The sequence below is a fragment of the Pseudozyma flocculosa genome, assembly GCF_000417875.1.
Source record: "Pseudozyma flocculosa PF-1 unplaced genomic scaffold scaffold00002, whole genome shotgun sequence".
Lineage (NCBI taxonomy): Eukaryota > Fungi > Basidiomycota > Ustilaginomycetes > Ustilaginales > Ustilaginaceae > Pseudozyma > Pseudozyma flocculosa.
Genome location: NW_006920870.1, coordinates 94,711 through 113,271, shown reverse-complemented (window position 1 = coordinate 113,271; position 18,561 = coordinate 94,711). Strand labels below are relative to the sequence as shown.

Genomic DNA, 18,561 nt, shown 5'->3' with positions numbered 1-18,561 from the left:
CCTGCGACCGGCTGACGGCGCCCGCCGCTTCTTCCTCCGTTCAGTCGGGCGGGCTTCTCGGGCCCTCGTCCTGCTGCCTCGCCATCCGCCCAACCCGCGAGCCGTCTCCACCGCCCTACCACTACCACGGCCACCACCACCACCACCATCACCAACCACTACATCCCAACCTCGCGCCGCATCTCCGCAGGCGTTTGCTTTTTCCGCCATCTGCGTCGCCCCCGTCTCTGTCCTCTGCATCTTTCCCTCGTCCCTGCTCGCCGTCTCCCGAGGAAGCCTCGAGCCCCCCCACCGGCGTCTTCCTTGCTCTTGTTCCCGACATCCTCGACGCGGCGGACTCTCTCGTGGCCCGGCCACTCGACGCGCGGTCAGCCCGTCAGCCGGCCAGACAGCCAGCTGTTCGATCTGGATTATTGCTTCTTGGTCACCTCCCTCGACTGCCGGCCAGATAGACTACGGGCACGGCGACCGGTTGCCATCCGCACGCCAGCTTCGGCAGCTTCCCGACCCGAGGACACCAGCGTTATGCCGGCTTGATCCGGTCATCGAACCTGCCTATACCCTTGCCCTTCTGCTCGGGACATCCGCACCATTCGCATCTCTGCACGCGGCAACGGACCGACCCGGACTGCGCTCCTCGACGACGAACCGACTGACTTGCTTGCTGGCGCATCGGAACGCCTCACCGCTCGAGCCATCAGCACAGGCAGGGACTCTATCTCATCTCGTGCTGCAGCTCCACTAGACTCTCACCTCGCCACTCGCCCCTCAGGCACACCTGCGGTCGTATCAGCTCTCTGCCATGAACCGAGACGACCACGCCGCTGCCGGCTCCCCCGGCGGCCAAGGGGGCAGCAATCGGCCGCCGTCCAGCCATTCGGCCCATGCGCCGCCGCCACTCGCGTCGCAGCACCAGCAGCAGTCCCGTCACCACCACCACCATCGGCAGCCTCACCAGGCCGGCCACCACCACGGCCAGCACCATCCTGGCCACGGATCGGCACCTCCAATCACCCAGGCCGCACCGCCCCTGCACCGCGGCCAGCGCTCGCCCACCTCGGCTTACGGCGCCGGGTCCCTTCCGCCGCCGAGGGCGCAGTATGCCGGATCACTGCCGCCGTCGCCTCCGCCCGCGTCGGCCGGCCAGGGGCCCTACGCCTACCCGGCGCCCCCGCCCCTCCACCGCGACGAGGCCCCCTCGGGTCGCGACCGCTGGAGGCAATCGGCGCCCATTCCGTCACCTCGCTCCGACCCGATGAGCATGAGCTCGATCCTCGGGCCTTCGGCCAGGGCGATGCAGGAGAGCCCCGAGTCGCGTCCGCCGCTGCCCCGCCTCGACCGCGACCGCGAAAGGGACTGGGAACGGGAGCGTGACCGCGAGCGGGATCGCGACAGAGGCCGCAGCGCCTACGCGTCCGGGCCGCCACCTCCGTCCATGATGGCAGGAGGAGGCGACAGGAGGTCTCCGCCGCTGTCGATGACCGCACCCGGCACCACGACCTCGAGCCCGTCGACGCAACTGCCGCCGCGTCGCAAGTGGAGCGGCTCGGCAGGCGACGAGTACATGGCGCCGGCCTCTTGGATGGAGCGCGAGCGCGAGCTGGAGCTCGAGCGCGAACGCGAGCGGGAGCACAACTGGCGCGCCTCGCACAGGCCTCCAGCGCATGCCAGCGCATCGGCCGGGCCCGGAGAGAGGGCTTCGACCCACACCAGGGTGCCCAGCGGCGACCTTCGCTACCACGGCCCTCCCCCTGGACCGGGGCCCAGCCCGCGCGAGATGGCACCCAACGCACTACCACCTCGCCAGAGCCCCGTCCTCGCCGCCCACCGCAGCCGTCACAGCCGCGAGCTGAGTGGCAGCGAACTTCCTCTGGCCGCTTCGGGCCGGGATCGACAACAGCCTCCGCCCTACATGGGCCACTTTGACGACCACCCTCGTCAGCCGGGTCCGCCGGCGACTGGCGGCCCACAGATGGGAGCACCGCTTCCGCCGCCACAGCATCACGCCATGCTACCGCCAAGCCGCTCGCCCGAACGCAGCCGCGCAGCTGCCGGCTACGGCATGTACGACGACATTGAGCGGGAACGGGACCGAGAGCGCGAGTACCGGCTCCGGGAACGCGAGCGGGAGCGGGAGCGCGAACGCGGCCTCCGAGATCGCGAGCGCGAGAGGGAGATGCTCGTGGATCGCTACGGCCGTCCGATCCCGCCGGAGGCCATGATGATGGACGAAGGGCCGTACGAGCGCTATGGGCCGCCGCCGCTCCCGCCGCAGCCCGTCTCCCCAGGCTCTGCGGGCAGGGGGCCCTTGCCTCCTCCCGCCGCGGCGCAGCCTCTCCGGCCCCACTACGACGGCCGAGGCCCGCCTCCCAGCGCAACTGGCGCTCCCGATTACCGGCCCGTGAGCCCGGCTCAGGGCAGATCGACTGGCGATCGCCGCAAGGACAAGACGAAGCTGCAGGCGCCGAACCAGGCCGCTCGGGAGCGCGACCGTGACTGGGAGAAGCCACCTTATGGCCATAGGGATGCTGGTCCTCTGCCGCCGCCACCGCCGGGCTCCGTCTCGACGCCTGGCGGTTACGCAGCCGGCGGCGGCCGCGATAGCCTACCGGACTACGACCGACCTCCTCGCGCCGGTCCACCTCCACCATCTACGGGGCCGCAGGTTGCTTCTGCCCACGGCCCGCCGACTCTCAAGCACGAACCGGGCGCCCCGTCATCGCTCCCTCCTCCGCCCTTCGCAGCATCCCTCCCGCCAGGCGAGCGCGCTCACGGTCCGGGCGGGCTTCGTGACGGACCGCCGCTCTCCGCAACTGGCAAGGGCCAGGTGCGGCCGGCGTCCCCGTACGCCCTCGAGCACGAGCGCGAGCGCGAGCGTGAACGCGAACGGGAGCGGGAACAGCGCGAGGCTGCCATAGAGCGGGAGAACAAGCTGCTCCGCGACAGGGAGCGCGAGCAGGAGAAGCGCGAGAGGCGCAAGGAGCGTCAGCAGGCCGAGAAGCAGCTGGCGCTGGAACGGGAGCGGGAGCGCGAACGCGAGCGCGAGAGGGAGCGAGAGAGGGAGCGGGAGCGCGAGAGGGAGTTGGAGCTGGAACGAGCCCACGCTCAGGCCCAGGCCCAGGCGCAGGCGCAGGCCCAAGCGGTGCAGATGCGCGGCCAGGCCATCGGCGACCTGCCCTTCTCGCTCCGCCCCCCGCCGGGCAGCTTCGAGGACGCGATGATGGCTGCCGCTCGGGATCAGGCGTTTGTGGCGGCGCACCAGCAGGCGTTTGGACGGCCACCGACCGTGGCAGAGATCCAGGCAGCGGTGCAGCAAGCGGCCGTGGCAGGCTATCCGCCCGGAGTCGTGCTGCCGCCCGGCGTCAACCCGGCCGCGGCGTTTGGGATGCCGGTCCCAGCGCCACCACAGCAGCATGTTCCAAGGGACCTCAACGCTGGACCGCGGGTCGACAGCGAGCCCGTCTGGCTGTACCTCGAGCTTTGCGAGCGGGACGAGGCCATCCGGCGTCTGCAGCGGCTGCCCCTCGACGTCGCCTCGGAGCCCGAGCCCGAGGCCGGGTCCGCGCCTGCCGGCGCAGGTGAGCCGCAGGCAGGCGCCACTGTCGCCGCGCCCGACGCCGACGTGAGCATGGCCGACGCAGCAGAAGCACAGCCTGCTGGAGACGAGGTGGCCGCTGCCAATGCCAAGGCAAAGGCCCCAGCCGCCCCAGCCCAAGCCGAAGTCGACATCCCACGCCCGCTGCCCGTCGTCGCGAACCCGCGGGACCCGCTGCCGCGCCACCTCATCGGCATGGACAAGGGCCGCCCGGTGCGCCACCTGGGCTCGTGGCTCTACGACCCGACCATCGACCCGCTCTTTCCCGCCGAGCTGCTGGCCAAGAATGTCGGTGCCACCATCGAGGTGCGCATCTCGGGCGACCTGCTGAGCCACACCGGTCGCGGCGGGCCGAGCTGGGACGAGTTTGTCAAGCTCGAGCGGCAGGCCCTGGACCGCCGCGAGATGGGCGAGGCGCTGCAGGCCATGATGGAAGGCCCCGACGGCAAAGAGGCGCTCGAAGGCCGTGGCAACGGCTGGAAGCTCGGCTGGAGGGGCAAGGAGCATGCCCGGATGAGCCTCGAGATGCGGATCGAGGAGCGCATCGCCGAGGCTGCCCTCTTCCGGGACCACCGTCGACGGCAACGTCCCCGAGCCCCTGCACCGGCAGCGTCGACCGAGGGCCAGGTGGACAAGGCAGGCGCTGAGGCTGATGCCGGCAAGCGGGGAAGCGACGCTGGCTCCGCCGCGGGCGCCGCCCCGGCACCGGCGTCTCCCTGGCGCTTCTGGCGCCTCTCGCCGCTGCTGCGGCGCAAGCTGTGGGGCACCGACGTCTATACCGACGACAGCGACATCCTGGCAATGTGTGTCCACGCCGGCTGGGTCGAGGGCCCCTCGCTCGAGCCCGAGGGCGTGCCGGCGTGGGTGCCGCCGGGCCGAGCCGCGCGCGCCTGGAACGGTCTTTCGGCCGTCGATGACGCAGCAAAGGTCACCAATGGTGCCTCTACGGGCGGCGGCGGCGGCGGCGGCGACAAGGAAGGCGGTTCCGCCGGGCACGAGAATGGCCTTCGGGCAGGGCCCGCGAACCGACCGGCGGACCTGTCGGTCATCCTGCGCATCGCGCCCAAGCTGATCGCGTACAAGGGCTGCCAGCGCGGAGGCATCAAGAGCCGCAGCTGGGGCAACACCCACGACGGCGTCAGCCTGGTCGTCGAGAGCGTCGAGCTTAAGCAGGTGAGTGGGCCCTTTCGCCTACATGGCCTCTCGAATAGCGCTGTCTTCCATGTGGATGCCGACTGACCCCTCTGCTCGTTTCTCTCTCACGCACGCGCCGACGTTCCGTCCCGTCTTGTCTCGTCCGTTCGTCTGCGTGCGGTTCAACAGCCCGGCTTCGCATCCGGCCCGTCGCGACGCCGCGCAAAGGCGCGCATCGACCAGGCGGCGCGCTTCAAGATGCAGCTCCTCATCGACTCGTGCAACCTCGCCGACGACGACGATGGGGGCGTCGCCGACCGCGTCGAGGAGGCGCTGCGCGCGCAGCGTATCGGCGACCTCGGTCTCGTCCGGCTCGGCGATGTCGCTGCGGCGTTGGACCGGAAGCGAAAAGGTGCCGCTGAGGGAGAGGACGAGGCGGGTGCGCCGAACAGGAAAAAGGACAGGAGGGATGGCGAAGACGAGGAGGTGGTGCTGGCGGTGGTGCAGAAGGAGAAGCAGGCGGACGGGGCAAAGGAGGCACGACAACGGTGGTTCTGGCAGGTCCCCGTCGCTGGCCCGCGTGAGGAGGTCAAGGCGGTCGAGTCGCGTCAACGTTAGATGGGGATGGGCGGGAGCCAAGATGGCTGATGGATCGACGCCTGGCCGTCGCCTGTTTTGAATGATGGCGATTGGATGCTATACAGATACGAAACCACTCGACTGCTGCCCTCTCCCCCCCCCCCCCCCCCCTGCTTGCTACTTGCAGAGCGGGGCTGACCGCGCGGAGCATGCTGGCCTCGCGCCCAAGGCGGCGGCGGCGGTGGGCGTGTCTACTTTCCGAACTTGCGCAATGGGTCGGACTTTTTACCCCTCGAACCGCCCGCTCCCCCTCTTCCACCCCGGCCTCCCCGCCCTCGAGCAGCACCACCTCTACCTCTCCCCGCACCCGCACCCGCACCACGACCACGTTGGGTCTTTGCCTTTTTGGCGACGAACCCAACCTCGCCGTCCTTTCCTGCTCCTTCGTTGATGGAGGAAGAGGAGGACGAGGGGCTGGGTTTGATGCCGACGATGCGGGGACGGAGGTACGAGGGTACGTGCTTCATGTGCGCCTGGAGCCGCGTCTGCTTGCCCAGGATCTTGTCGTGACGTAGGTAGGCTAGGTCCGTTGGGTTGTCTTCGAAAAAGGCCTGTTGATCCCAAGACGAGGAGGGGTTGATGCGAGGACGAGAAAAGGGGAGGAGAGAAGCAGAGAGAGAGTGTGTGTGTGAGTCAGTGACCGCCAGGACAGAGAGCGGAAGAGAGAAACCCACGACGACCGCGCGACCTCGCCGCAACGCACCTTTAGCTTCTCGCTCTTGAGCACCTCCTCCTTGAGCTCCCGGATCCTAGCCTCGCGGATCGAGAGCTTGGTGACGCTCCGCAGCGCATCCTGCATGCGGTAGCGGAACCCCTCGACCTGCTTCTTGTCAAACTTCCACTCCTTTACGCCGCCGCGCGCCCGCTGCGCCCGCTCGATGCGCGGCCACACCTTGGCGTCGAGCGCCGACGTGGGCGACGCAATGATCTTGTGCTTCCGCACCATGTCGGCCGGCACCACAAACGAGAGCGACGTGCCCGTCGCGCCGGCGCGTGCCGTTCGCCCGACGCGGTGCGTGTAGGAGCGCACCGACGTGGGCAGGTCAAAGTTGATGACGCACGACACGGCCACAAAGTCGATGCCGCGCGACACGCCAAACTCGGCGCTCTTGCCGGTGCCGGTGCCGGTGCCGCCGCCGCCGTTCTTGCTCTTGCTCGATGAGGCGACGTCGGCGGCCGCAGACTTTGCCGCTGCGTCCCGCTTGCGCTTCTTGGACGGTGTCGCGGTGGGATCCTCGTCGCTCTGCTTCGCCTCGGCGGTGGCGTTGTCATTGTCGTCGTCATCGTCGCTGGCGTCCGCTCCTTTCTCCTCCCCCTCCTCGTCGTCGTCGTCGCGCTCGGCGGTGCGGATGCTGGTCTCGTCGGTGGCGATGAGGTAGTCGTAGACGCCCTTGTTAAACTCCTGGACGATGTGGAAGCGCGAGTTGATGGGGAGCTCCTTGTTGAGGACGACGGAGCGGAGGCCAAACTGCTCGAGAAAGAGGCGGAGGCGGTAGCAGCGGTCGACGTCGTTGACAAAGAGGATGCACTTGCCCTTGATGAGGCGGAGCTTGAGGATGACGTAGGTGAGGAGGAACTTGTCCTCCTCGGACACGGTGGCGTAGTACTGGGTGAGGTTGGAGGCGGTGGCGACGTCGTCCTGCACCTTGAGGATGGCCGGGTTGCGCATGACGAGGCCCTTGAGCTTCTGAACGTCGGACGTCATGGTGGCCGACATGAGGTAGGACTGGAACGACTTGGGGAGGAAGCCGCCGCCGAGGAGGGCGCGGACGTCGTCGTCGTGGCCGTACGAGAGGATGAGGTCGGCCTCATCGATGACGAGCGACTCGAGCGAGGCGGCGAGGTGCAGCGACTTTGACTGAAGGTAGGCGAGGGCGCGCGAGGGGGTGGCGACGACAATGTCGGGGCGCTCCGAGAGGAGGAGCTTCTGGACGGAGCTCGAGGCGTCGCGTGCGATGTTGGCAATCGAGACCTGGTCCCTGCAGTACTCGAGGAGAGCGCCAATCTGGCCCGTGACCTGTTCCGAGAGCTCGCGGGTGGGGACGAGGACCACGGCGCGGGTGGCCTGGTAGGCCGGGTCGGAGCGGGACAGGGACTGGTGGCGGGGGGAGCGGGTAGGGGGTAAGGGGAAGGGGGGGGAGAGAGTACGGTGAGAAGGGGCTGCGTCTGTACTTGGCTGGAGCGCCAAGGACTGGCGATGCTCACCTTTTTTGCGTCAATGACCTTCTGGAGGACTGGGAGGCCGTAGGCGAGCGTCTTTCCGCTGCCGGTGCTCGCGCGTGCGAGGATGTCCTTTCCGGCCAGGGCGAGAGGGATGGCCTCCTTCTGTACGGGGGTGGGCGAGCCGAAACCAAGCGCTGCGAGGCTGCGGAGGATGCGAGGGTCGAGGAGGTGTGCAAAGGCGTTGAAGCCGTGCTGGGCAGTTGGCTGCTTGGACGAGGAGGGTGCAGCTTGGGTGTGGTCGTCGGCATGGTCGTCGACGGCGCGTTCCGCCGCAGCGGCGACATGCGTGTGTGTTGGCGGCGAGTGCGACATGGTGGGGGCAGTGGCCGGCCAGTCGAGGGGTCGGTGGAAGGTGAAGGTGATGGCGAGCAGAGAAGGAGCAGCCAAGGGTGGGTGGGAACCTGCCAACTCCCGCTGCGGGAGAAAAAGTTGGCCTGCCGTGGCCTCGCCACGCCTGCCAAAAATTCCAAAGGGCCCATGGCTGGGTGGAGAAGCGAGGGCAAGGTGCTCTCGGCCGGCAGAGGCAGCCTCGGCCCCACCGCCGAGGCAGCCGAAAATGTCGAGTGGAGCAGGAAGAACTGTGGTCATCTTCGACCGCCACCACCACCACCACCAACCTTCCCGCCATCCCGCCATCCCGCCATCCCGCCATCCCGCCCAGCTGCCTCAGGTCGGAGCACTGCACCACTTCCAACATGCTCGCAGCTCGCAGGTCAGCGGCCGCAGCACGGGGCGCCCCCTCGCTCGCCGCATCCCTCCTCGTCATCCTACACCGCCAGCTGCACTCGTCCGGCCCGCCCCTCCTCCGATCAGGCAAGGACTCTGCAAACGCACGCCGCAACAACCGCAACAAGAACGGATCAGGCGATCCCTCCTCTTCATCCTCGTCGCCTCGTCCCGCCTACGACCTCGAAAAGCGCTTCCGCGACCTCGACCAACTCTACCCCACCCCTAACACCACCGCCCTCGAAACCGAAGCCGACGCCCAAGCCCACACCGACGCCGACCTCGACAACGCAGAACAGCGACGCAGGGATCGCATCACCGAAAAGCTCCTCAATGCCGCAAAGCTCGGCAACCCGCCCGTCCGCGCACCCTCGGGCTCCGACCCCTACGCCGGGTGGAAGCCCTCTCCCGGCTCCTCGTCCAGCCGCAACCTCGGCAGGCCAAAGCTCAGCGACGAAGCAAAGGCCAAGGCAGAGGCGAGGCTCCGTAGGCACGCCATGGACGTCAACGCCCTCCTCGGCGGCCACACCGCCGGCCGCCTCAACCAGCCCCTCGTCACCCGCGAAGACGCCGGCGTCGGCCCAGACGACGCCGACGACGCCCTCTACCTCGACCACTTCCTCTACCCTCCCCGCCGCATCCAGGCCGGCGACTTTGTCGAGATCCGCACCGCGGGCATCAGCGCCATCGGAATCGTCCTGCCCAAGCCCGACGACGAGCGCGACCTGCCCGCCTCGGCGTCCGCCTCGCAGGTCGAGGCCCACAAGAAGAAAAAGGTGCTGCGCCTCGACGGCGAAATCTTTGTCCTCCTCTCGACGGGCGTCGTCACCATCTCGCGCGACACCGACGTCATGATACAGGTGCCCCGCATGGTCGAGCGCGGACTCACCTACCGCGCCGCCGCCGCCACGCGCTCCCACGTCAGCTCCTCGAACCTCGACGGGCCCTCGACCTCGGACGGCGCACACGACCCGCACGACGCCAGCGGCAGCGCCGGCCAGTCGGCCCCCGGCGAAGCGACCCCCGCCACCGAGGAGCCCATCGACGAGCCCCGCTTCGAGGCGCGCGCCTCGATCTGCAACAAGCTCCGCATCATTGAGCGCCAAAAGGTCCTCGAGGTCCAGAGGCTCCTCCCCGCCTTCCGATCCCTCTTCCTCGACGACGACAACGTCGGCGGCAGCACCCGTTCCGCGCACGTCCCTTCGGACAGGATGGACCTCGCCACGGGCACCATCACCACCTACGAGGCCACGCGGCTCATGCAGGACCGCCTCGCCCGCACCGGTGCCGACGGCCAGGCGCGGCGGGACCCCATCACGGTGGCCACGATGCTCGCCGCCCACACCCTCCTCATGGACACGCCCACCCACTTCCTCGCAGACACGCTCTCGCACCGCACCAGCCAGCTCTACACCTGCCGGAGCCCAGAGGAGCGCCGCACGCTGCGCGTCCTCGAGCGCTGGGTCAAGTCGGCCCCGGGCTCCGAGGCCCAGTCGCACATCGACGCCTTCTGCGCAAAGGCGCGCACCGTCATGGCCTGGTCCGCCGCCCACCCGTACCGCGGTGACGGCCCGCCCCGCCGCATCGACGCCGAGGGACTCGACGTCCAGTGGTCCGACGAGGACCGCCTGATCCTCTCGTTCCTCGAGGCCAGCCTCGGCAGCCGACGGGCCATCCAGGACGACACCCACGGCAGCATCGCCATGGAGATCCTCAAGCGCGCCGGCGCCCACATCCGCGTCCGGCCGCATCCGGCGGGCAGGCCAGACATGGAGCTCGACGAGGCCGCCGACACCTTGCTCTTCCCCGCCTCCCCCACGTCGTCGGCCGAGCTGTCGCCGGCGACCACCACTGCCTCCGAGGCGGCCGCCACTGCCTCGCCGGCGTCGGAGCTCGACGCCCACGCCTACGAGATCCTCCGAGAGCTCGGCGGCGTCATCCTGGCGGGGCCCGACCTGCAGCATGCCCTCGTCCTCCGCTTCCTCAAGGACGTTGGCTACCTCGCTCCGTGGCACAACCCCCTCCGCCTCGACACCACCTTCCGTACCCTCGTCTCGGGTGAGGGCGACGGGCAGCCGGAGCCGCACGGGTCCGAGGAGACGACCGCCCCCGTCGCCTCGGCATCGACTACTCCTTCACCTTCCTCGGCCTACCAGCTCGGCATCGACGCCGACGTCGAGGCGATCCGACACGACTTTGGCAAGGACCTGCCGGTCTACGTCATCGACGACGCCGGCGCCTTTGAGCTCGACGACGGCATCTCGATCGAGCCGATCGCGGGCAGCGAGGACCAGGCGTGGGTGCACGTCCACATCGCCGACCCGACGGCCTCGATGCGGCCCGACGACGCGCTGGCCACGCGCGCGCGCCGACGCTTCAGCACCCTCTACTTTCCCGAGGCGCGCTGGGCGCTGCTGCCCGACGACTTTGTCAGTGCCGGCGTCGGACTGCGCGCCCCGACGGCCGAGTCGACGCGGGCGGGCCAGGGGCAGCGCGTCATGACATTTAGCGCCAAGATCGACGCGCGCAACGGCCAGGTCGACGACTTCCACGTCCGGCCGGCATGGGTGCACAACGTCAACGTCGTGTCCTACGACCGCGTCAACGAGATGCTGCGGCAGTCGTCGGCCAGCGGCGACCTGGTCCGGCTGCACCGCATCGCTCGTGCGCTCGCCGCCGCGAGGATCCGGGGCACGGCCATCAACGCGTGGCGCCGCAGCGCGTCGCTCTCGCTCTCGCCGCTGCCGCTCCCGGACACGATGGTGTCCTCCGCGCGCCTTGACGGCCCGCGCTTCTACACGGGCTCGCCCGACGTGTCGCTGTCGGTCTTGTCGGTGCAGGAGGACCCGAGCGTGCACGCGTCGCAGTTCCTCGTCGCGGAGCTGATGCTGCTCGCGGGACGGGTGGCGGGAGCGTTTGGCGAGCAGAGGGACGTGCCGCTGCCGTACCGCCTCCAGCCGCGGCCCGAGGACCCCAAGGACCTCGAGCGAATCCTGGCGATGCGCGACCCGGACACGGGCGGCGTCGACTTTGAAAAGATGATCATCGAGGACCTCACCATCCCGCAGGGCCAGTACAGCGACCACTCCGGCGAGCACTTTGCCATGGGCATCTGCAACCGCGAGAGCCTGGCCGTCGGCGCGGACGCGCTGTCCAAGGGCGGCTACATCCGCGCCACGTCGCCGCTGCGCCGGTACCCGGACATGGTGGCGCACTGGCAGCTCAAGTCGTCGCTCCTCGGCCGACCCTTGGCGTTTTCGCGCACCGAGCTGCGCCACCGGCTGGGCCAGTTTGAGCGCTCCGAGCTCCTCTCCAAGCAGCTCAACCGCGCCGCCAGCCGCGCGTGGATCCTGCGCGCCATCGAGGACGCGCTGCAGCGTCGCCGCGAGGGGCGTGCCACCGAGGCCGACGCGCGCATCCTCGGCCCGCACCAGGCCGTCCTCACGCTCGCCCACGTGCGCATCAACTCGCTGACGCTGGGCGCCCGCCTGCGCGTCCAGGTCGAAGGCCTGGGCATGACGGCCGACATGATCTGGGACGCAAAGAAGTGGTCGCCAAAGACGGGCGCGCGCTTCACCGTCGAGGTGGCCGCCACCGTGCAGGCGGGTCTGCGGTCGGCGCTCGTGGTCAGGGAGGTGGCGTAGCGCAGGGGAGCGAGCGCGTCAGGTAGCATAGAACACTGCACGGACGCCGGTGTACTCACCGGCAGAGGCCTAGCCATCCCGCAATAGACGCATGCAAGTCGATGCATCCCCCCCCCCCCCCCCCGCGCGGCCCGTTTGTCTGGTCTGGTCACATCCCGTCTGATGCCGTACTGCATGCGCAAGCCCGTTTCGTTGTAGGAAGACTCGGCCGTTCGGCCACCTCTATGGTATCGGTAACGGTATCGGATCGACGTCGGCGCTGGCGTGTCAGCCGGTGCTGTCCCACCGCACCTCGGGGTTGGCGAGGAAGCGTTCGTATTCGTCGCGGTTAAAGAGGCTGAGCTCGTGCTCGTTTTCGATGCCGAGCTCGGCGAGGGTGGCCGTGGCGCGCGACTTGCCGGGCACCATGGCGGCGACGTTGTCGTCGGTGAGGAGCCACTCCGGGTGGTCGAGGTTGATGATGAGGTTGGTCGTCTTGCTGCCGTGGGCGCGCGTGTAGAGCTTGAGGGTGTCGAGCTTGGGCGCGTAGCTGCGGAACGCCTTGAACGCGGGGTTCGTCCGGACCTCTGCGAGGAGGGGTTGAGAGCAGCGAGGTTCGAGATGAGCGACGTGCTCGGTCGTTCGTCGGACCAGCTCGCGCGGGGCTATGGGGCCACTCACCATTGACACAGCGCTGTTCGAGGTCGGCGACGCTGGTGGTTGTGAGGTCGATGCCCTTTACGACGTAGGCCTTCATGCTTCTGAACTCGAAGCTCTTGATGATGCGCACGGTGATGATGGCGTCGGTGAGCGGGCGGATCGAGTTGGTGCTCGAGTTGTCGAGAAAGTCGGACTGGGGCGCAAAGGCGTGGAAGCCGCCCGGCAGCAAGTTGGGCGTCGACGTGTCGGTCGTCGCCGGTGCCGCAGAGGAGGAGGATGAAGGGTCGGCCATGTTGGTCCCCGTGGTGATTGAGGAGGTTGCAGCGAAGGGCGGCAAAGATGGTGGTGGTGGTGGTTGTGGTGGTTGTGATGGAAGGTGTGGAGGAGGAGTGGGGAAGGCGAGCCGGCCGACCTCTGGAAGAAAGGGGGAAATTTGAGAGCGCCCAACAGCGCCCCGCTTTGACGTGAGCGGCTGGACCCTGACGCCAGCGCGGTGCGGTGCGGTGCGGTGCGGCCCAGCACAGCCTTGCCTGGCCCGGCCTGCTCCCGACCAGTCCAGGGTAGGGCAACCCCCATCCGCCAGCTCGACGTCTGCAACCTGCCGCAGAGGACCTCAGTCTCGCCGCGGGAGACCCAATAGGCTCACAACGAGGTGCACCGTGTCAGCGAGGACGGGCAGCCACGGACCAAGTTGGCAGCTCTAGCGAGCGTCGGGGCGGGCCGGCAGCGGGCCTGGCCCCCGCCTGGCAAGGCGTAGCCAAAACCGACGCTGGTAGGCGCGCGAGCCCGACGGCGACCAGCCCTCGCCGCGCCTCGCGGGATCGTCAAGGCTGTGCTCAGTTCGAACCAGGCCTGGATAGCTGCGGAGCGGGGCCCGATCCGAAAGAGTCTGGCCTGCCAACCAGCCAGCCAGCGGGCCAGCCAGCCTGCCTCCCGCGGGCAGACGACCAGGCCCGCTCGACCCCTTGGCCCGCGAGGTCTCTGGCCCCCTCTACCCCGTCACCACCACCTCCGCCCCTGCCTCCTCTCCCTTCTCACTCGACTGCGTCCTGCCTCCCTCGCTCTGCTGCTCCTCGACCTCCATCTCGCACCCGCCCATCCTCCTCCCTCGGCGCCTCCCTCGGCGCCTCCCTCGGCGCCTCCCTCGGCGCCTCCCTCCGAGCCACGCCAATCCACGCCCGCCGCACACCGCCATGATCGAGCACTTCGCCTCCGAGGTTCCCGCCCTCTACGAAGAGGTCAAGGCCGTTTGCTGGCAGGACCCCACCTGCAGGCTCTCGCAGCTCCCCATCGAGCGTACGTGCAGCCTGGCCCCCGACCACTAACGGTCGGCCGACGACGACCGCCGCGACTGACCCCACACCGCCCCCTCTCTCCCCGTCGCGCGCCCCGCGGCAGTCCTCAAGCGCATCTTTGACACTTACGAGCACATGCTGAGGCGGGAGGAGAACAACATGAGGGACGGCTTCTTTTACGGCGTCTGCTCCTGCTGCATCCCCGAGGACGACGAACGCGGCTACATCGACGTCGTCATCAAGCGCAACGCAGAGACCGGCCTCAAGTATCCAAAGGCAAAGAGGGTCAAGTGGTCCACCCTCGAGTGAGGCGGCCAAGGCGTCGTCTGAGGTGGGTCGACACCCTCGGCAGGGGCCCGCCATCCGTTTGCGCCCACGTAGCCAGTCATGCCGCTGTCAAAAAGCGCCGTCGGCAAGGAGCGCCGCATGCCAGCCGGGCTCGCGCGGCTAGGGAGAGCGAGGGGAGTGGGACCAAGGCGGGACCAGTCGACGGCTCGCTCGCCATGCGTCGCGTTTGCATCGACACCGGGCATCCGAGAGGCAGGTCTTGCTGATGCCGCCACACCCCTTCGTCGCCCCCCTTTCGTCCACCCGCGTGCTCTTGCAGCCATGTCCCGCCTCGTCGCCAGGGGATCAGAGGAGACGACAAAAGGGGCATGGCGGTCTCCGGCGGTAGTCCTCTTCTCACAGGTCGAGGAGCCCTTGGCCCTCAGCGTGCTACACTGTTGGCCGCAATGCTCCATAGCTCGACTCGTAGTCACACCTCCAGAGATCCTCTCGTAGCCGCACCCACTCGAAATGTCACCTTTGCTGGTCGCTTCGATTCAGGCCGCTGTCTCGTCGGTAAGGTCCTGGCTGCGAGGGAGAGTCTGCCACATCTCACCCAGGTTGAAAAGAGCCGGTATCAAGTGCAGCTTGACAAGGGATGTGCGTGTGCTGGCAGGCCTTGAAAGCGCCAGATGGTCGGCCTGGCACAGAGAGGCCTGCCTGACCCTCACAGGGCGGCCCCCCGAGCGCCTGCCTTTTTTTTGGGGGGCGAGGCTCGGTGGCGCACCTGCCCTCCCCCGGTCACCCTCACCATCCTCACCATCCTCACCATCCACACCATCCACACCATCCTCACTGCTCTCACTTCCCTCACCGTCAGCATTGACTCTATCTTCATTCACATCATGAGCTGCATGAAACCCAACTACTACGTCAAGAAGCCGCCGAGGAAGCGCGAGGCCGACCAGCCTGGCCTCGACGCCTTCCTCCGGCCCCAACAGCGCCGCCGTCCCGAAGGTGAGTCGCTCCGATGTCTGCCTTTGCTCGCGTTTCCCCTGCAGCAGCTGTCTACAGCAGCAAGCATACTGAAGTCTTCCGTCCTTTATCATGTGTGTGTGCGTGCAGCATCCACCGACACCGCTCAGCCCGCGAATCTCGCTCAGCCCGCGAACCTCGCTCAGCCCGCGAGCCTCACTCCGGGCAACAAGCAGACCGTCGCTGGCTCTGCGATCCCAAGCGGCCGTGATGCAGCAGCCGGTACTCTACCTGGCTGCTCGATCAGCGTTAGCTCCAGCAAGGACGCTGTCGATACGGCTCGAGGCGTCCCGCGCTCAAGCAGCGCCATGCCCAGCAGCACCATCTCTTTGCCCACCCCCTTTTCCTGGCGCAGCAGCAAAAGTGCCTGTGGCAGCGTCGTCGCCACCCCCCGCATCACGCAGGAAACGAGCAGCGGCGCCATTACTACCGGCCAACAGCGCGCGCACGCCCAAGGTAAGCGGCTGTTCCGTCCCCGTGGCTTGGCTGGCCTCGCTTCTTGCCATCAGCTTGTATGCTGACATCGTTTCTGTGCTCTCCGTACACGAAACTCAGACACTGAAATCTCGACTCTAGCTAGCAACCCAGACGAAGCAGCTCCCTCGCCGGTCGAAATGCAGAGCCTTTTCTCGCAATCGTGCAGCGGCGGCGGCTCGAGCAAGGAAGGTGTCGATCCCGCATCGGTCTTCCCTTCGGCGGCGATGAGCCAGAGCAGTCTTCCTGAGGAGCTCATGGGTCTCTGCAGCGCAGGGCCGGAGACCACGAGCAGCATCAGCAGCGCCGAGCTGAACGTCACCAGCAGCGTAAGAAGCGCAGAGCTGCAGACCACGAGCAGCGGCAGCAGCCGGGACAAAGAGGCCGTCACCACCAAAAGCGCAGCGTCGGCGAGTGGAGAGCCCGGCGATCAAGTCGACGCCATCATCGCTGCAGCCATGGCGACCCGCCCCAAAGTGAGCTTTGCAGACTGGCTCGGCAGCACCGCCTCCGCTTGCCACGGGCCTACGGAGCCGAAGGGGACGAGTGCCATCGATTCGAACTGGGTCGACAAGGCACTTGCTTCCGAGGCCAGCAAGGCCGCTGAATCCAGCAGCACTATCGGACCGAGAAAGAAAGGATCGCGCAAGAAGCACGTCGTAGCCAAGGGGGGACACTTGCCCTTGGTCCTGGCCGCCGTGTCAGACGAAGCGGTAGTGCACTGGAAGCCAGTATACATCGGCGGCCCCGAAAGCAGGATCCTTTTCATACCCGAGTGCATGTCTCGATCGCAATTCTCGCAGCGATACCAGGGCTGCCCAGCGGTCTGGACAGCGGAGGCCGCAGACAGCTATGCCGAGCTTCAGTCGCTTCGGCAGCTCCTCGCCCTCGCCCAAGCCGACGCAGGATCCACCATCCTCAAAGCCTTTACAGAGACCTGCACACGGGGGCGAGCCAAGACGATCGCCCAGGTCACCAAAAAGCTTGGTCGCCAAATGTCATCCACAAAGGGCACCAGGGAGGAACTCGGCCCCAGGGTAATCTCCGCTGCGAGAGAGCTTGGTCGAGTCAAATTGGAGACCGCTCTGATGGCGCGCAAGGGGAGGCACGATATCGCGTTCGTCAAGAGCCTCGACGAAGAAGTACAAGCTATCCCTGGGCACATCTTTGATGTGGTGCGCATGACGGATTTCCTCGGCAGATCCACCGCCGACATCGACCCTGGTGCGAAGGATGGGGACGCCGCCTGGGCTATGATCCCGGAGCTCACAAAGCTTCTCAAGGTCGTGAAAGATCCTGTGGCTCTCGTCGAATCCAAGTGGAACAAGATGGAGCTCGCATACATGACCTGCATCGCATTGCGCCAAAGCGCAGAGCACCCGAGCTTTTACTACCTGTGAGTGCGCTCTTCCTTGTCGCGACGCGAAGATCCCGGCACCGTGTGAGCTGACCAAGTCCGACACTCTGCTTCTGACAGGAATGCCTCATCTGGTGCGAATTCTCGCCACGAGATGGCCACGCTTCTCGTCAACGCTCTGCTCTCGCCCCTCCCCCCCTCGAAGCGTTCAATTGCCGCCCTCGCTCCGCCAACCCTTCGGCAAGAATACGAAAAGCACGCCGACAAGACCAAGAGACTGTACAAAGAAAAGCGTGGTGAGCGGCAGGCGAAGAACCTTTGCCTGAACATCGCTTGCGACGGCCGGTTCAAGCTCGTCGGGGGCGTCTGCCCCAACAAGGCCAACCATGGTCAAGGCCGCCTCAATTTCCGGACCGATATCCGTCTGAAGGCTTCAAAGGCAGTTGACACCATCCGAGAGGAAGACGGAGCTCGCGGCTGCAGCCACGGGGACAAGGATCGCGACGCCGAGGTCGACGAATTGTACGATCTGTTCGTCAAGACCTACGAGGAGGCGGACGGCATATGCGAGATGTGCGGGGTCGTCCTTACCGCATGGGATGCACAGGGGCTCGGATATCCCTTCTACCGCGCCTCGTTCGATCGGATCGAGCCAGGTGTCCGCGGCGGACGCTACGAAGAAGGCAACGTACAGTGCACATGCTGGGGATGCAACGCGACGAAAGCGGACCTCGACAAAGAAGAGATGGAAACCGTAATCATTCCATCGATCATCGACACAAGCGACTCGCTTCTGGAAGATGGCATGCTCCAGCCGACGCCCTTCGTGCCGCTGAAGATGAACGCCAAGGACCGCGCCGACTTCAGGAGCTGGTTCGAGAAGAAGCGGAGCCAGAGGACTAGTACGAACACCTCGATCAAGAAAGGCAAGAAGCCCGGGAAGATCAAGGAGTAAGTACAAAGCAACAGGCGAGTTCGAGTGGACAGGTACTCATTCAGAATTGGTCCTGATTCCATCCAACAGATTCAGTCTGACGGAGGCCGAGGTCGAGGACATGGTCGCTCGCAACTTTGCCGGCAACGGCCGCGTGCGAGACTGCACCGGCGCGGTCTTCGACCTTGAGCACATCTCGCTCGATCGCCTCGACAACGACAAAGGCTACGTTCGCGGCAACGTTCGGCTTATGCTCAGGGGCCTGAACCTTCTGAAGAAGCTGGACGACGACCACAAAGTCGCCGCGTACATCGACCATCTTCGCAGCACCTTCCCGTCGGGCGACGCCTACGTCGCCTGGGTCTCAAGCGCTAGGGACGAGGCCGAGGCCGGTCCGTCGAGGCAGATCCGGGAGCCGAGCGTCCCCGAGGCTGGCACGTCAAGGCAGGAGGCCAAGGAGCGCAGCACGGCTTGATCTCGAATGGTGGCGGTAGCCTCGAGGGGGGCGGGGGCGGCGTCGACCGAGCACCAGCAGATGGCGCGGGCCAAGCGACGAGGGCAGCGTCAACCGAGGACCAGCAGACGGCGCGGGCCAAGCG

The 18,561-nt window shown here is 67.2% G+C and overlaps 6 protein-coding genes across 6 annotated transcripts; 4 read left to right on the top strand and 2 right to left on the bottom strand.

Moving 5' to 3' along the window:
• Positions 1–802: 802 nt before the first annotated feature.
• Positions 803–5,347, top strand: PFL1_00712 (uncharacterized protein; the record flags this gene model as incomplete). The annotated part of the gene is made up of 2 exons (XM_007878214.1): positions 803–4,768; positions 4,919–5,347. 2 exons carry the CDS (start codon positions 803–805, stop codon positions 5,345–5,347), a joined length of 4,395 nt encoding a protein of 1,464 aa, XP_007876405.1.
• Positions 5,348–5,559: 212 nt separating this feature from the next.
• Positions 5,560–7,903, bottom strand: PFL1_00711 (uncharacterized protein; the record flags this gene model as incomplete). Its single annotated transcript, XM_007878213.1, has 3 exons — positions 5,560–5,919; positions 6,072–7,463; positions 7,574–7,903. 3 exons carry the CDS (start codon positions 7,901–7,903, stop codon positions 5,560–5,562), a joined length of 2,082 nt encoding a protein of 693 aa, XP_007876404.1.
• A 383-nt stretch (positions 7,904–8,286) lies between these two features.
• On the top strand, positions 8,287–11,961 carry PFL1_00710 (uncharacterized protein; the record flags this gene model as incomplete). Its single annotated transcript, XM_007878212.1, has 1 exon — positions 8,287–11,961. One exon carries the CDS (start codon positions 8,287–8,289, stop codon positions 11,959–11,961), a length of 3,675 nt encoding a protein of 1,224 aa, XP_007876403.1.
• A 267-nt stretch (positions 11,962–12,228) lies between these two features.
• PFL1_00709 (uncharacterized protein) lies at positions 12,229–12,892 on the bottom strand (the record flags this gene model as incomplete). Its single annotated transcript, XM_007878211.1, has 2 exons — positions 12,229–12,527; positions 12,622–12,892. 2 exons carry the CDS (start codon positions 12,890–12,892, stop codon positions 12,229–12,231), a joined length of 570 nt encoding a protein of 189 aa, XP_007876402.1.
• A 901-nt stretch (positions 12,893–13,793) lies between these two features.
• Positions 13,794–14,204, top strand: PFL1_00708 (uncharacterized protein; the record flags this gene model as incomplete). The annotated part of the gene is made up of 2 exons (XM_007878210.1): positions 13,794–13,896; positions 13,999–14,204. 2 exons carry the CDS (start codon positions 13,794–13,796, stop codon positions 14,202–14,204), a joined length of 309 nt encoding a protein of 102 aa, XP_007876401.1.
• Positions 14,205–15,067: 863 nt separating this feature from the next.
• Positions 15,068–18,437, top strand: PFL1_00707 (uncharacterized protein; the record flags this gene model as incomplete). Its single annotated transcript, XM_007878209.1, has 5 exons — positions 15,068–15,179; positions 15,288–15,653; positions 15,753–17,067; positions 17,149–17,979; positions 18,053–18,437. The coding sequence occupies 5 exons, from the start codon at positions 15,068–15,070 to the stop codon at positions 18,435–18,437; spliced, it is 3,009 nt and encodes a 1,002-aa protein (XP_007876400.1).
• Between the last annotated feature and the right edge of the window lie 124 nt (positions 18,438–18,561).